Source organism: Phocoena phocoena, chromosome 19 (assembly GCF_963924675.1).
Source record: "Phocoena phocoena chromosome 19, mPhoPho1.1, whole genome shotgun sequence".
In the NCBI taxonomy this organism is placed as follows: Eukaryota; Metazoa; Chordata; class Mammalia; order Artiodactyla; family Phocoenidae; genus Phocoena; species Phocoena phocoena.
The window spans coordinates 9739107-9755464 of record NC_089237.1 but is presented as its reverse complement, the minus strand read 5'-3'; the positions used below and the strand labels follow the sequence as shown (position 1 = coordinate 9755464).

Sequence of the window (16358 nt, the reverse complement as noted above, 5' to 3'; positions counted from 1 at the left end):
TCCCCCCCGCAGCCACGCCAGGCCTAGCTTTCTGAGATGGGCTCCTGTTCCCACTGTCCTCGCTGCCCAGAGACCCCCCCACTTCCTCTGAGCAGGTCTCCCTCGTCCTCGGAGGACCACCTTCAGATGAGGTAAGGGGCCCCCGCCGGGCGCTCCCCAGGCTCCCGGCTCTGAGGGTGCAGGCCCTGCACCCGCCGGCCGCCCTCCGTGAGCAGGGTCCAAAGGCTGGGTGGACGCGCCGGCCCTGGTGCCACGGGCTGTCCAGCTCCGCCGTCTCACTCGGCTGCCTCCTTTCGCTGCAGGACAGGGGCTCCCAGGCAAGACCATGGCCCCTCTGCGGCTCCTGTGGATGTGGCTGCTGGTCGCGGGGATTCACGGTGAGCGGGCCCCCGGAGATCTGGAAAGCAGCGTCTGTGAAGCTGCCGCTCCCTTGCTCTGCGGGGTCAGCCCCCTCTTTGCAGAAAATCAGGGCAATGTTCTGCCCGGTGCCTGGGTGACGGGAGTCAGCCCGGGTCTTCTCTCCTGCTTGAAACCCCGGGTGTCCCAAGTCATGGCTTGTATGTTTCGGTGGGGGGATGCCAAGGGAGTCACCATTTCATCCGGTGGGAACCAGAGGGACCCGGCAGGAGGGGCCCACAGATTGGCCAAACCCTGGGGGACACGAGGCCAGTGCCCTTTGGACACAGATTCCAGAGTCCTGGACGGCTGTCCTCACCCTTCACACTTCGAGGCCCTTCCTCATCCTGGTGACCCCACAGAGGCCTGTTGCTCCCCCATCTGAGAAGTGCCCTTTGACACGGCACCCAGCTCCTGCCTGACCCTGTCGGCTCCGGCCGGGGCTGAGGTGGGGCTGGGCAGGGGAGGTCAGCGGGCCGAGTCCCAGAAGAACAGGTGTAGGGCCAGGACCCCGCTTCCTCTCCTTGCCTGGCACTCTGCCTGAGTTCCGGGGCGCCCTGGGCCTGCTTGCCCCCCATGTTCCCACACGCCCCTTCCAGCAGTCCTCACTGTGGTGCCCGGGCTGCACCCCAAGCCCCAGACACCCTCAGTGGGGTCAGTGTGGGCCTCTGCCCCATCCCCCATTCTTTCCTTGGGGTCCTGCCACCCTACTCTCAGGTGGCATCGGGCACCCCTCTGCCCCATCTCTATCAATAAAGGGTTCAGACCTCAGAGACAAGAAAGGTGGAGTCTACCCTCACTGTGTGTATGGGGGGCGGTCTATGTGTACTTTCCATTCCTCCCCGGGGGGTGATCCCCTCGAGGATGGAGGGAGTCTTCAAAGCTAATGATCCAGGGGTCACCCCCTACTGGGGAGAACTTTACTGCCCCCGTGAAAGCACATGACCCCCGAGGAGGGTGGGGCGGCCATGCTGCTGCCTTGGGATGGAGGCCCAGCACGCGGCTTTCATCCTTGCTGACCTCTGCTCTCCCTCGGGAGCTTGCAGGCGTGAAAGACGGTGACATGCGGCTGGCCGACGGGGACACCGCCAACGAGGGCCGCGTGGAGATCTACTACAGCGGCCAGTGGGGGACGGTGTGTGACAAGCTGTGGGACCTGACAGATGCCAGCGTTGTCTGCCGAGCCCTGGGCTTCAAGAATGCCACTGAGGCTCTGGGCAGAGCCACCTTCGGGCCAGGTAACCTGCGAGTCCCCAGGTCCTCCAAAGCTGGACGCGCTGCTAAGTAACCAGGCCCAGGAAGGGATCGTACCTAAGGCGGGCAAATGGCGTTCCCGCCAGCTCAGTGCTGGCAGAGGTTTCAAAGAGGCCGAAGCCCCGCGCTGGCTGAGCGCTGGCGGCCCGGCGCGCACGCAGGCTTGGCCGGCGGCCGTGTCCTCCAGCCCAGTGGCTCCACTCCGGGCAATTTACCTTCTCGAAACAGTTTCCCCCCAAAAGAAAAGTCTGTGTGCAGTGCCTGTGATTCAAAAAAAGGGAAATCATCCAAATATTCAGAGACAGGGGTAGACACGTAAATTACGGTATAATAATTTGATATCTACGAGGCAGACAGACCTTGTGAGAACAAGGCTAGTTCGTGGTATGACGTTACAAGAGCCCCGAGAGCCCCAGCTCCCCCTCCAGGCTCTGTCGTCCTTGCTGTGCCACCAGGAAGGGGCCCCATCATGCTGGACGAGGTGCAGTGCACCGGGACAGAGCCCTCGCTGGCCAACTGCACATCCCTGGGCTGGATGAAGAGCAACTGTAGACATGACGAGGACGCCGGCGTGATCTGCACCAACGGTGAGCGGGGGCGGGGGGGTGTGCCCCATCCTGAGCCCCAGGGCCCTCCCTGTACCCCCGCCCAAGAGCTGCCACGGAGGCCCGAGCCCTGGATCCCAGGGACGGTGGTCACGTCGGCTCCCCACCCCTCCACACGGATCACACACCTTCCCGTGCAAAGGTTCGCAGGTGGTGCCTACTCTCCAGGAGGGGCAGGAAAGGCCCAGTTCCCACCACCTCACAGCAACAGATCTCCACTTCCTTACCGCCCACCCCGACCCCGACCGGAGCCACTCAGAAATGCTCCATTTAACCCGATTCTTGGGCAATGAGCCACATTCCAAATACAGGCACACCTCGGAGATATCTCAGGTTCGGTTCCAAACCACTGAAAGCGAGTATCACAGTAAAGCGAGTCACAGGAATTTTTGAGTTTCCCAGTGCCTGTAAAAGTTATGTTTACACTATACTGTAGTCTACTGAGTGTGCAGTAGTATTATGTCTAAAGAAACAATGTACATACTAAAATATTGAATCACTATGTTGTACACCTGAAATTAATATATTGTAAACCAACTATACTTCAATTAAATAAATAAGCAAGCACACTTAGTTGGAAGCAGAGCTAGAACTGGAACAAAGATTTTCTGACCCTAGTCCAGAGTCCTAGGTCACTCCTGCAAGAGAGAAAGCAGCTGTCACCGGGTGCAGGCTCCTGGCCCAGCAGCGCCCCCTCCCTGTGATGGGGGGAGGTGCGGGGAGACTGACACCCGTGCTCAGCTGTACACGGGCAAGGCCTTGTTGCATTAAGAGAGGATTGAAGCTGAAGAGTTTCAGATAAAATAAATATGCATATTTTCTCTCTTTTTTTGTAGAGAACAAATTTAAGGACTAGCCAGTTCTAAATATAATAGATCGATGGCATAAAATCAGTGAACCAGAAAAGCTATCGATGAAAAAAAAACACTCTACACACCTTAATTTTTAGAAGAATAATGTACATACCTTAATTAAATAATACTTTATTGCTAAAAAATGCTAACCACCATCTGAGCCTTCAGCAAGTCATAATCTTTTTCCAATAGTAACATCAAAGGTGACTGAGAATTACCAAAATGTGACACAGAGACGCAAAGTGAGCAAATGCCGTTGGGTAAAAGAAAAAATGGTGTAGCTCAAGGCACAGTTGCGACAACTTTCAGTTTCAGAGAAACGCGGCATCTGTGAAGCACATTAAAACGAGGTGCCTCTGCACCCTGTGTCTACACGCTGCAGGCGTATCTCTCGAAACGCCAGCCTTTTGTTTCTGCTGGTTCGCATTCCAAAACATATTACAGCACACCCCCCGGACCCGGGCTTAGACAGCCTGCTGGACGTGCTTTAGACGTTTCTTGGGGGCAGAAAGGCCTGATTGCAAACAGCCCCAGCCCTGCCCTCTCCCCAACGCCATCAGACATTCTAAATGGACCGAGGCTGCCCCGCAGATTTGAGTCCTCGGGTCCCAGTTTTATCTCGTCTCTCATGACCACTTGTCCTTCTCCCTGGGCTCGCACAGGGAGCGTGGGAGCACGTGCAGGAGACACACCTGGGCTGTGGGGCTGGGGTGCAAGGCAGGAAGCAGCCCTGGCCTGGTGGGGAGCCCCGGGGTGAGAGTAAAGGAGAGTCTGGGGTGCAGGGAGGAATGCGGGGGCTGAACCCACCTGGTTTAATTGTCAGAATTGATTCAAACCTGTTTGTGGCAAAGAAAAAACAGATGGAATTTAGTTTCTTGCTAAGCTTTGGGAGGGGCCAGGAGAGGCGGTGCATCACCCCCAAACCACCCTGGGGGCTTCAAGTAGCTTCTCTAGGCCTCGGTCCCCTGAAGGAGGCTGCTGAGAACCTCAAAACTCTAAATAGGGTTGCCATTAAACCCTCCCTCTTCAGACCAAACCAGGCAGGAGGTTTGGGTTTTAGAAGGTCATATCTGGGTGAGTGATTGATTGGGATGGGGCCCCAGGCTCTGGGAGTCAGCGCCTCCGAAACACCCACCTGGATGTGCTGTCAGAATCTAGAGGAGGCAGATGAGCTAAGTAGGGGTGTTTGACGGAGCGGGGGCTCTGGGCCACGGAGGGCAACAGCACCCCGTCTTCCAGGGCTGTTCTTTCCTTGCCTCCCCAGGAGCCTTTCTGAGTAGATAAGGCAGGAGCGGGGCCACGATTTAAGGGAAGAAACTGACTCCAGGGAGCAAAAGTGTTTTCAGGTCACAAAGGAAGCAAGTGTCAGGGCCCCTCCCAACACGGCACGTTCCCTTCTACCCCTTAGAAACCAGAGGCATCCACACCTTCGACCTGTCCAGCGAGCTCCCCGCAGCTCTAGAGCAGATCTTTGAGAGCCAAAAGGGCTGTGACCTGTTCATCAGGGTGAAGACGAAGGAGGAGGACGAGCTGGGCATCTGTGCCCACAAGCTGATCCTGTCCACCAACCCCGAGGCACACGGCCTGTGGAAGGAACCGAGCAGCAGTGTCACTATGGAGGTGGATACCGAGTGTGTGCCTGTCGTCAGAGACTTTATCAAGTGAGTGTCCTTGGGGCCAGGGGCTGGGGACTGGGCAGCATCCCCTCCAAGGCAAACCGCAGGGACGAGGGATGCGGCACCGACGGCAGCCATGCTTGGGTGAACACGCTTGTTCACATTTGTGTGCACACACACTCACACATTCGCACATTTGCCTTCACAGCCACGCATCCTCACATTCACACGCACATTCTTTTTTTTTTTTTTTTTTTTTTTTTAGTGGTACGCGGGCCTCTCACTGTTGTGGCCCCTCCCGTTGCGGAGCGCAGGCTCAGCGGCCACGGCTCACAGGCCCAGCCGCTCCGCGGCATGTGGAATCTTCCCGGACCGGGGCACGAACCCGTGTCCCCTGCATCGGCAGGCGGACTCTCAACCACTGCGCCACCAGGGAAGCCCACACGCACATTCTTATGCATTCTTTCTGCAGGGGCTGTGACAGATGGGGCAGTGCACGCACGCACACACGCACGCACACACACGCACACACACGCACCCCTCTCTCAGGTGTCGTAAAAGCATCCAAAAAACAACCATCAAAGGATTCTCCCTCTTCTCACCTGACTGATCTGCTCACTCAAAAAATTCTTTTAAAAACCGAATCCAAATCTGTTGCTGGAGAAAAGTGGGGGGAAGCCCTCAGGCGGGGCCGCCCAGGCCTCGGGTCTAACCAGTGGGCCGGCCACGCTCAGGAGCCCGTCTCCCAGATGAGAGTGGGCCCCGAGGGGCGGCCCCTTCCCCCAGAACGCCCTGCTGGGGGCCACTCTGTCCCCACCCGAGGGGCCTCCCGGGGGGCTGGTGTTCTGCGAGCATCGATTTGAAAAAAGAACCACGTCTATGAAAGCTGTTCTCTCTCGTGACCCAAAGCTGTAGGTAGGTGAAAGTGACATTTAAGAGAAAACAACAAATGGCAGTTAAAACAGATTAAAGTGGCTTCTTTTCAGCCAAGGACAATATAAGAACTTGGCAGCCATCCGGTACCCCTCCTAGCGGGACTGATATCTGTAATGCGTTTGCGCCTGTCCCCAGCTTCCCGGCCCCAGCTGGAGTCACCGCCCTTGGTCAGAGTTCAGTGATTTTTCTGGACTGTCTGGCCATGTGCTCCGGCTCTCTCTCCCTGTCTCTCCCTGTCTCTTTCTGTCTCCCTGTGTCTCTCTCTGTCTCTGTCTCTCCCTCCCTCTCTCTCTCTTCCTTTCTCTCTGCCCCTGTCTCTCTCCCTCCCCTAAGGCAGAGAGGCTGCAGTGAGCCCCGTCCAGGCCCCAGAAGGCCTCAGAAGACCCCTGCTCACTGCGGCTGCCCCGCACGCTCCCCTTCCCTCTTCCCAGTGTTCCCCACGCGGCAACTGCTATTCAGAGCCTTCTGTCAGTAATCCGGCTTCTCACCAGTTTCTGGGGTCTCTGGGGGTCACTAACATCCCGGGGCCTTTGGTCTTTTTTCTACCTTTCAGGATGTTTTCTTCCCTGATGGTGGCGCAGGGCCGAAGGGCTGATTGCGACCCCCTGTCCCCAGCCACTCGGGTGCCCGCCTGAAGCTGAGGGTGGCCAGTGTGCCCAGACCGGGGAGAGCCAGCCGGGCTGGGGCATCACCAGGTGGGAGCTGCACAGCTCCCAGCGGCTGGGAACCATCCCTCTCTGGCCCCAAAGCGGGATTAAGGGGTGGTAACAGAAACATTCTGTGGTTTCCTTGCTCCCTTTGTCAATGGCCATCTGCGGGGCCCTCGGTGCCACCCCTTGCCTATAAGAGAGGCAGTGCCTCGTCCGCTGTCCGGGTGCTGCCCAAGGCGAAGGTTCCTGGGCTCAGGCCACCACCAGGCAGATACCCAGCTATGGGCGACGGGCCAGAGGGTGCAGATGCCCTTTTTTGCCCCAGAGTTCACGGCCATCAGCAGGATCACGTGATGTGTGTTGAGCGCATGAGGGCAGAGAGGGTGGGAGGAGGGCGGGCCCACCTCTGCCACCGGCACTGGACACTGTGGGGCCCCAGCTCTGCTCTGGGCGCCCCCAGCTCTATGTTCAGGTAACAGGGTAGCCACCAGGTCCGCTGCTCCCTGGAAGGCTCAGCGTTCGAGAGAAGCCATGGGGAGAGTTTGGCTCTTCCCAAAGCAGGACCCCACTCACCATGTCCCAGGAGACAGCAGCCACAGCCTGTCGTTTCCCCTCCCAGCAGGCTCTCTCCGCACGCATCTTCACGCAGCAAAGGGCTTCCTGGTGGCTCACTGAGTTACATGGCAGATGGCACAGACTGGGTGCCGCCCGCGGGGCTCACGGCTGGTGGGGAAGGCAGATAGGAGGTGGCCAGCGGCGATGCCTATGTCACGGGAACACCTGACAGGTGCTGGGGGTCACGGGAACACCTGACAGGTGCTGGGGTCAGAGGGGCGCCTACGGGCACCCAGTGGGGGCCCGAAGGGGTCTGGCCAGGTGCGTGACGGTGGGAAGGGAAGGGCAGGGCAACGCTGATGCCCGGGATGGCCGGCAGGCCCTGGCGCCCATGGTCCGGCCCGTGAGGACGATGGTGATGGTGGAGGAGGTGGTGGGACCACCTCCCTCACGGATGAGGATGAAGCAATCTCCTCAAAGAGCCTGGGATCCGCCCACACCTGGCTCTAAGCAAATGGGAGCTTGGAATGTGCGTTGACCAGGAGATAAATCAGGGGGCTCTGAATGCCCCTCGAAATAGCTAGCACCGCGGGTGTCAGCGGTCAATCGCACACGTGCATCAGGGCACACCTGCTGCCCTGCGGGGAAGGAGTATCACCAGGCATCAGCCCTTGTCTCCCCGCAGGTACCTCTACTCCCGGAGGATCGACGTCTCTCTGTCGTCAGTGAAGTGCTTGCACAAGCTCGCCTCTGCCTCCGGGGCCAAGCAGCTGCAGAGCTACTGCGGGCACCTCTTTGCCATCCTCCTCCCCCAGGACCCCTCTTTCCGGACGGCCCTGGACCTCTATGCCTATGCCCTGGCCACCTGGGACCCCGTGCTGGAGGAGATCTGCATGCAGTTCCTGGCCTGGAACTTCAGGGCCCTGACGCAGGCCGAGGCCTGGCCGAGCGTCCCCACGGCCGTGCTCCGAGACCTGCTCTCCAGGAACGAGCTGGTCACTCCCAGCGAGCTGGCTGTGCTGCTGGCCTTGGATGAATGGAGCCAGGAGAGGCGCATCTCCCGCAGGGAGGTGGAGGGCTTGGTGGAGAGGGTGCGGTTCCCCATGATACCGCCCAGCGACCTCTTCACGCTGCAGTTTAACCTGTCCCTGTACTGGAGTCACGAGGCGCTGTTCCAGAAGAAGATGCTGCAGGCCCTGGAGTTCCACACCGTGCCCTTCGAGCTGCTGGCTCAGTACAGGGGCCTGAACCTCACCGAGGACACCTACCAGCCCCGGCTTTACACCTCGCGCACCTGGAGCGCCTCCGTGACAGGTTCCAGTTACAACCCCTACCGGTCCTTCCAGACGCCCCAGCACCCCAGCTTCCTCTTCCAGGCCAGCTCAGTCTCCTGGTCTTTAGTCTACCTCCCCACCGTCCGGAGCTGCTGGAACTACGGGTTCTCGTGCTCCTCTGACGACCCCCCGCTCCTGGCCCTCTCCAAGTCTAGCTACTCCAAGCCCACCATCGGTTATGAAAACAAGGCCCTGATGCTCTGTGGGAGAAACTTCGTGGCGGACGTCACCAACTTCGAGGGCTGGAAGGCCCTGATCCCCAGCGCCCTGGACACCAACAGCTCCAGGAGTGCCTCCTTCTTCCCCTGCCCGGCAGGGTCCTTCAGCAGCTTCCAAGTTGTCATCCGTCCCTTCTACCTGACCAACTCCACGGGTGTGGACTAGACCCGAGGCTGGGTGGCAGGAGCGCCCGGAGGCGGGGCACCTCCCATCCTTCACCTCCTCTCTGCAACCATCTCCAACCACCAGCCACCAGATGGCCCCCCCCCCGCTTCCGTTGATCTCTCTGAGCTTAAAGAAATTACTGGAAGGTTTCAACTACTGCAGTCCACAAACCGAGAGCTCCCACTTCCCACTGCCCGCCCAGCTGGTTTGTTGGGAAGCAACAAGATATGAACAAGGAGCTGTCGGGTCTCCTCCCCTGCCTTTCACTCTGCCCTCTGCTGTCCCTTATCAGAGATCATTAAAATTGCACTGTGGGCGCTTCCCTGGTGGCGCAGTGGTTGAGAATCTGCCTGCTAATTCAGGAGACACGTGTTCGAGCCCTGGTCCGGGAGGATCCCACATGCCGCAGAGCAACTAAACCTGTGAGCCACAGCTACTGAGCCTGCACGCCTAGAGCCTGTGCTCCGCAACAAGAGAAGCCACAGCAATGAGAAGCCCGGGCACCGCAACAAAGAGTAGCCCCCGCTTGCCGCAACTGGAGAAAGCCTGTGCACAGCAACGAAGACCCAATGCAGCCAAAAATAAATAAATAAACTTATTTTTTTAAAAAATGCACTGTGGTTCCCAAGTTCTCTTGTTCATGCAGAAAGAGTTGTTGAATCCACCGGGTGTTCGGACATTGGGTGTGCTGGGCCCTGGGGTCCAGTGAATGAGCAGATCCAGTCCTTTCCGTGTGAAGCTGCAGTCTTGTGGGTGAGACAGGCGATCACAAGTAAAACACTTGGGGTAAATACAAGCTGGAATAACAGGTGATGGAAACCAGAGGGTGGCAGGGGGAGGCACAGGCTGGAGCTACTTTAGTGGATCTCAGTGGAGAAATGAAGAGTGCGGGGCAGCAGATGTGGGGGAAATGGGAGGAGGGTGTGTTCCAGGTAGAAGGAACAGCACGTGTTTGGAATCTTTTCTCCATCAATCCTTGCACATGTGCACAGGGATGGGGGCAGAGATTCTCATCTCAGCGTTGTTTGTAAAAATGGAAATTTGCAAAGAACCTTAAAAGGCCACAAACAGAGTGCTTGACCACAAATAAAAGACACCCACCATGGGGTGGTCAGGCAGAAGAAGGATATACTAGAAGGATACTGGAAGACCCACAGAATCTAGGCCAAGGCGGGGGGACCGGGCCTGGGGTTCCGTGGGTTCCGGGTGCTGGAGGCTGCCCCTACCGGAGCAGGGCAGGAATTCTAAACTCTCCCCGCTACTTTGTGATGCACACTCCAGGCCCCAGTGGAAGCATCTGGTTGGCCAGGCTCAGGCCATGTGCCCTCCACTCTCGGCCAGGGCCTGAGAGAACAAGTATCTGGACTGTTTTGGCCTCGAGAAGGGAGGCGGCACAAGGCTCACCCAATGGGAGGGAGGTTCACAGGCTGGGCAGCCAAGACACAGCCGTCCCCACCACACACTCCTCTTCCCCAGCGGCCCTGCGAAAACAAAACCAGGGACACAAAGCCTCCACCTGATCCCACACAGCCTCACCCTTTCCCAAAGGGTGCCCCCAGGCCCCTCAGGCTCCAGGCCCACCATCTTGGCCACCTCTGTAGCGGTCCTTTGACATTTTAAAAATCTATGACTTTAAATCACACTGTTGACCATTGCCATCACCTCTCGGCCACATCAGCTCGTAAAGGAAGACAGAAAGGAAATGTTCATCATCCATGTGCACCAGACACACACAGGGGAACGCTGTCCTCGCTGTAGCAATGAGTCAAGAGACCAGAGCATCTCCCCTCTCCTACCCACTCCGTGGACCTCTGCCCACAGACAGCAACTCGGCAGTGAAGGTACAGGCCTGGTCAGATAACCAGAACCTTCCAGAGAGCTCAAGGCCCTGGTGGATCCTGGCTGTAAGGAAATCTACAGCCCCACATTGAGCCATTGGATCCGGCAGTTTGAGGAGACACCCGAGAAACCACCGAGTTCCTTCCATCCTCCTTGTGGGCTTTTGAGTGGCGGACCTGTCCCCCTGACGATCGGGGCCCACCAGCCCAGGGCAGGCCTCCTGCTTTCTCTCTGCATGCGTTTGCCCAAGCGCATGAGTGGTCCCACAGGCCAGATGCTGCTCTCAGCTTCTGGTCAATGCAGCGTGGAGGTGTCTCTTGGTGGAAACATTCCTCTCATAGGTATAAAACCTCTAAACCAGCAGAGCCCAGAGTTAGGGGGACCAGAAGCAAAACATCTGCCCCTGGGGCACTTGCTGTCCTGCTCGGCCACCACTGGCTCCCATACTGGGGTTCCAGGTCAGGGAGAACCACACACTGGCCGTGAGCCCAGTGTATGCCACAGACTGGAGGACAGGACTGGGTTTTTGTTTGGAGTTGTTTTGTTTTGTTTTGTTTTGTTGGCAGTAAATGATAAAAGAATTTATTAAGGAATCTGGAAGTAGGTTGATTCCAGGATTGGCTAATGGGCTGTTGACCTGTCCTCAGACCCAGGTTCTTCCATCTTTTGGCATGGAAGAATTCACAAACCAATCCCATGTCGTGGGCTACTCATACGACAGTGAGTCCCTGGGCCTCAGCACCTGCATGATCTGGGGGCAGCCATCCAGGCACCATGCTGTTTGGTGAGTCCAGGGTTGGTAACACTAAGGCAGACTGATGGGTGGGGAGGACCAGTCCAAATAAGTTCAACATTGATTCCTTGGATGGATGGCGCTGATACCTCGGGGCAAGCTGCCTCGTGCTCTGACTCCAGTCTTTTTGGGTCACGTGTCACCTCAGATGTCCAGAGGTGGTACCCTTTTCTAAGTGGCCAGGGCCACCTGTTTTCAATTCGGCCCAGGGCGATGGCTGTGGCATGGTGAGATGGCAGGAGACGGGCCCAGAATCAGAGAGCTGACGTGGTCCCGAGGCAGGTCATACGTGTGTGTGTGTGCGTGTGTGTGCGTGTGCGCACGCGTGTGTGTGCGTGTGTGTGTGCGTGCCCGCACACGAGAGAGAGAGAATTGCTCCCAACAATGGCTGCATTCCACTTGCTGGGCTATAACACTTTGCTCCGATCAGGCCGTGTCTGGAACAGAAGGGCCTATTGGGATCTTCACCTGGTCTAGTTCAGGATAATCTACTAACCAAGTGTTCATGAGAGCCCGTGAAGCCTTTCCTGGGAGCTCTCGGTCACCTGGTTAATGGCCAGGAGGAAGGTTGTCAGTACCACACGGACTGTTTAAGTCCAGGCCCTAGGACGTTTGACCTCTTGCCTCTGAGGGGGCTCTGGGCAACCCAGGAATTGGGAGGGGACCACACCCCTATCATGATGGCACAATCACTTCTGCTTACCACTTCTCAGGTTTTGTTGTTATTATTGTTTTTTCAATGATACAAACCAAGTAAGAGTTTTGCAAGCTGTTTATCTGTTTTGGTCTTGAACATCTCATGGACAGCTAACCACATCCATTCCCATTGCATTAGGGAAGCCCTCTCAACGGCAGTGTCTCTGGTGGGGGGCCCTCTCTGACCTTCAGAGATAAGCCACATGGGCACTTTCTAAGAGGCTGGTGCTTCCTTCCCCAGTGCATTTCACCAGGTCTTGTAGGGAGGAGAGCTGTCTGGGTTTTTCCAGATCAGGGGGCACACAGTACACTCTTCAGGGGTCCTGGATTCCTTTCTCTACATGGTACAGAGGAATTCATGGGCCCCCAGGGAGGCCAGTTTTCAGTCACCCAACTGAGGAGATAATTAGCATCACTCTCGGCTGCTCAAGCTAGCAAGGACGCTAGGTCTCTGATGGATGTACCTGTATTCGATATTTTTAGATTTGGCTTCATATAATGAAAACCAAAAATAGTGGCTTATAAGAGATACTCTATTTTTCTCTCACATGGAAGAGAGGTAGGCTCCTCCTCTTTCTACACCGCTTAGTATGTGACTGCCATCCTCAAGGTTACCTTGTGGTCCATAATGGCTGCTGGGATTCCAGCCATCATGTCTGCCTTTCAGGAGGCAGGAAGGAGGTAGCAGAAAAGGACAAAGGGCTTTCCCCAGCTGTCTATCCCCCGAGACTGAACACATCTTAAATTTTTCACCTAAGGTGACTCAGTTGCTTCATCCTTGCTTTTGTCCCACTAGGAACAATCACCTCTGACCCTGCAATCCTTGAACACCTCATCCCAAGGAACCACAGGCAATAACTGAATCAGCCTCTTCATGACTGTGTGCAATGCTAGATTCCCATCCCTGGATGCCAGTGGGATTGGGGGAAACAGATTTCCTGGTGTATGACATATACATATACCTATGCATATCTATATCTGTGCCTACATACAAGTATATAGAGCTTAGTTCAGCGCTCTTCAGTGGAAGAGCAGCATGTGCTTTTCAGCGGTGGCCTTGTTTAGCTCAGTATTTTGTCTGGGATTCATGCGTATTTTTCCATGCAGCAGAGCAGAATTCCATTGTCTGAATTTACCACAATTCAACCTGTTCTACAGCTTTGGGACTGTGTCCAGTGTTTTGGTGTTTTGAGTGAAGCTTCTACGAGCATTCTTGTGACATCTTTGGTGGACACGTGGGCTCATTTCTCTTGGGCATGTACCCAGGAGTGGAATTGCTGGGCCAGTGCGTTTAGCTGTCCCAGGGCCCACGCCCCCCGGCAGCGTGTGTGAGTCATTTGTTCCACATCTTCAACAGCACCTCACAGCCTCCATCTTTTTTTTTTTTTTTTTTTTTTTTTTCCTGCGGTACGTGGGCCTCTCACTGCTGTGGCCTCTCCCATTGCGGAGCACAGGCTCCGGACGCTCATGGGCCCAGTTGTTCCGTGGCACGTGGGATCCTCCCGGACCGGGGCACAGAACCCGTGTCCCCTGCATCGGCAGGCGGACTCTCAACCACTGCGCCACCAGGGAAGCCCGCCTCCATCTTTTTAACTGCAGCCGCTCTGGTGTGTGTGTACAAATGGGATGTCTTCTGCTTTCAGCCCCCCACTTCTCTGAGGGTCCATTCCCTGAAATGCATTTCCAGCATCAATTTCTATACCAGCCAACATCCTTAGTTGCTAAAAACAGAAACCAACTCTGGTGAACTTAAGCAGAAAAGGGATTTGTGGAGGGAATTAAGAAGCTCGCAGAATGGGTGGGAAGGCTAGAGAACCAGGCCCGGGAACTGAGCTGGAATTAAGTGAAGGTTAGTGTCCCAGGTAACTCTCGACAAGTAACTAACCACTGCAAAACATAGCAGCTCATTCCCTCCACCATTCATCTGTGTGTGACCAGCTGAGCTCGGCTGGGATGGGTTATCTTTGCTCTGCACAGGGTTGGCTGGGCTCACTCATGTCGAGGCTTCATCTGGGACGGCAGGAACTGAGTGGGGAGGGCTCCCTCCATATGGTCTCCCATCCTGGTGGATACTGACCCAGGTCTGGTCACGTGGTGGGCGGTGTTCCATGATGCGAGATTCAAGGCCTCCCGAGGCCCAGGCTTGGAACTCACCCCTGACATCCCAGGGCCAGCAGGGATCCAAGGGTTAGGAAAATAGACTCCACCTCGTGATGCGAGTAACTGCTCTTTGTAATCGGCTGTTTGTAACTAGGAAGCCGAGAACAGCAGGACCCAGAGGGTCAGGTTGGAACTGAAACCACCCGTGCCTGGCCCGTGGAGTTGCTCACTGCCTTGTGGGACCCTGGCTACCGGATGCTGCCTCTGTGGCCGTTCCACTGCCCCCAGCAAGCACCCTGAACCAGCCCTGCGTCGCCGGGCACTCAAGGCCCCAAGAGGCCATCTGAGAGCAGTGACCTGGTCTTCTCAGCTCACGTGATGACAGGTTTCCCAAACACAGGAGGGAGATTCAGATGCACTGAGGGAAAAATACGTTACAGGCCCTCCGTAGAGTAGGAAATCATACCGCTGTTGAAGAGGACTTCATGGACCCCTGTGTACCGATGAGAAAGATCTTCAAGACACACCGTCAACTTGGACAAACACACATGTAGAACAATCCTGCCTTGAACATTCACTGTCGTCTGTTGAGTCTCCATGTCTCACACGTTCCTTCCCAAAACGACGCAGATTTTCACTCCGGAACCTAACGCCCATCCCCTCTCCACTGAGCCGCAGTCCTGGGCGATCCCAGGGAGGGGCCCGGGGAGCCACAGTTACCGGTTTGGGGTGCACGTGGTTGGGGCAAAGAGCTTATGACCCATGTCGGTGCTTCTGTTCGGGGAGGGGTCTCACAGGAGACTTTCCCCTTGAAGACACTGGAGTATCCCTCAGGCAAGGAGAGGTGTCTGTTTGTTTTTAATTTATTAAATTTACTTTTTTTTTTTTTTTTATGCGTTACGCGGGCCTCTCACTGTTGTGGCCTCTCCCGTTGCGGAGGACAGGCTCCGGACGCGCAGGCTCAGCGGCCATGGCTCACGGGCCCAGCCGCTCCGCGGCATGTGGGATCCTCCCAGACCGGGGCACGAACCCGTGTCCCCTGCATCGGCAGGCGGACTCCCAACCACTGCGCCACCAGGGAAGCCCTAAATTTACTTTTTAATGGAGGTGTATGTGACATAATGAAATGCTTTTTAGAAGCTGTCTCCCCACTCCTCAGGCCCTCACCCCCCCCAGGTTTCAGCCACAACCTCACACAAACCTGCTCAGACCTCCCAAAATGGCTGGAATGCACAGTGACCGGCTGGTGCCCCACCCATGTGGCCCCAGGCGAAGGTGGCAGAGGCCCCGGGGCCTCGGGGAGTGCTGGACACAAAAGGTCTGATGTGGCAGCCGCTGATCTGCTGAAAGAATGTCACTGGTGGGGACGCCAGGAGCTCGGAGCCAAGCATGTGGTCATTGCAAAACGGCAGGGAAGGAATGTGGAGCTCTCTTCCCGGTTCCCTGTTCCCCACGCGATCACTCCCCGAGTGCCATGCCGATTCATCCGCATTGATGCCCGCACCGGATGTGTGCGTTCACGCCATGGCTGCAGGAGGATCTCATGGTGGCCCCTCCAGGCTGAGCTGGGGTCTCTGCCTGCAGGAGATAAACGACCGGCAGAGACAGCCGAGATAGAGACAGAATGACGCATGCGCCCGAGGGGGAGAGGGGGAGTTGTAACCCGGTTGGAGGAATCAGGCCGGAGGAGAGGCCGTGGGCTGTGGTCTAAAGAGAGAAAAGGAAGGAGGTGTCGGGAGATGGGCTGAACAAGTGCTAAAGATGGAGGGCAGGCAGCTGGTCCAGAGGGTGCCAAGGGGCCCCAGGACGGAGGCGTCGTTGCCTTGCCCAGGTCAGGCAGGGAGGTTGCGGGGCCTGAGTCACGGCTGCCCTGCCTGGCTTCTTACTAGAACTTGCTCAAGCAGGGCCTGCCGGGAGCAGGCTTCGGGACCTCTGCCTCGCGGAGCTCGCCAACACCTCTGACCCCTCTGATCCTAATGCTGGAGACGGCCTCAAACCCCTCTGGAGCAGGGGCCCAGGGCTGCCCTGCCCACAGCAGATCCAGGGGGCTGCACGGATGCCCAGGCCTGCCTCCGGGCGGGGAGGGGCGGGAACTGGGGGCTCGTGTTAACTTCCTGGGGCCGCCAGCACAAATCACCACAAACTGCGGGGGCCTGAAACAACACACATTTATTCTCTCACAGCTCTAGAGGCCAGATGTCCGAGATCCAGGCGTTGGCAGGGTTGCTTCCTTCTGGAGGCTCTGAGGGAGCATCCGTCCTGGCCTTGAGCCCAGCTTCTGGGGGCTCCAGGCATCCTTGGCTTGTAGCTGCATCACTCCAGCCTCTGCCTGTGTCAGCTCTTGGC

At 56.9% G+C, this 16358-nt stretch overlaps 1 protein-coding gene across 1 annotated transcript; it reads left to right on the top strand.

The window, feature by feature from the left end:
- The first annotated feature begins 325 nt into the window (after positions 1-325).
- Positions 326-8584, top strand: LGALS3BP (galectin 3 binding protein). Its single transcript, XM_065897352.1, has 5 exons — positions 326-377; positions 1443-1634; positions 2106-2237; positions 4518-4770; positions 7552-8584. Exons 1-5 carry the CDS (start codon positions 326-328, stop codon positions 8582-8584), a joined length of 1662 nt encoding a protein of 553 aa, XP_065753424.1.
- The last annotated feature ends 7774 nt before the right edge of the window (positions 8585-16358 follow it).

Excerpts from the sequence above, each read along its gene's own strand:
- LGALS3BP (XM_065897352.1), top strand. The coding sequence starts at position 326 with ATGGCCCCTCTGCGGCTCCTGTGGATGTGGCTGCTGGTCGCGGGGATT. Across the intron at positions 1,635-2,105 it reads CAGAGCCACCTTCGGGCCAG|GAAGGGGCCCCATCATGCTG; the intron begins GTAACCTGCGAG and ends CTGTGCCACCAG. Across the intron at positions 4,771-7,551 it reads GTCGTCAGAGACTTTATCAA|GTACCTCTACTCCCGGAGGA; the intron begins GTGAGTGTCCTT and ends GTCTCCCCGCAG.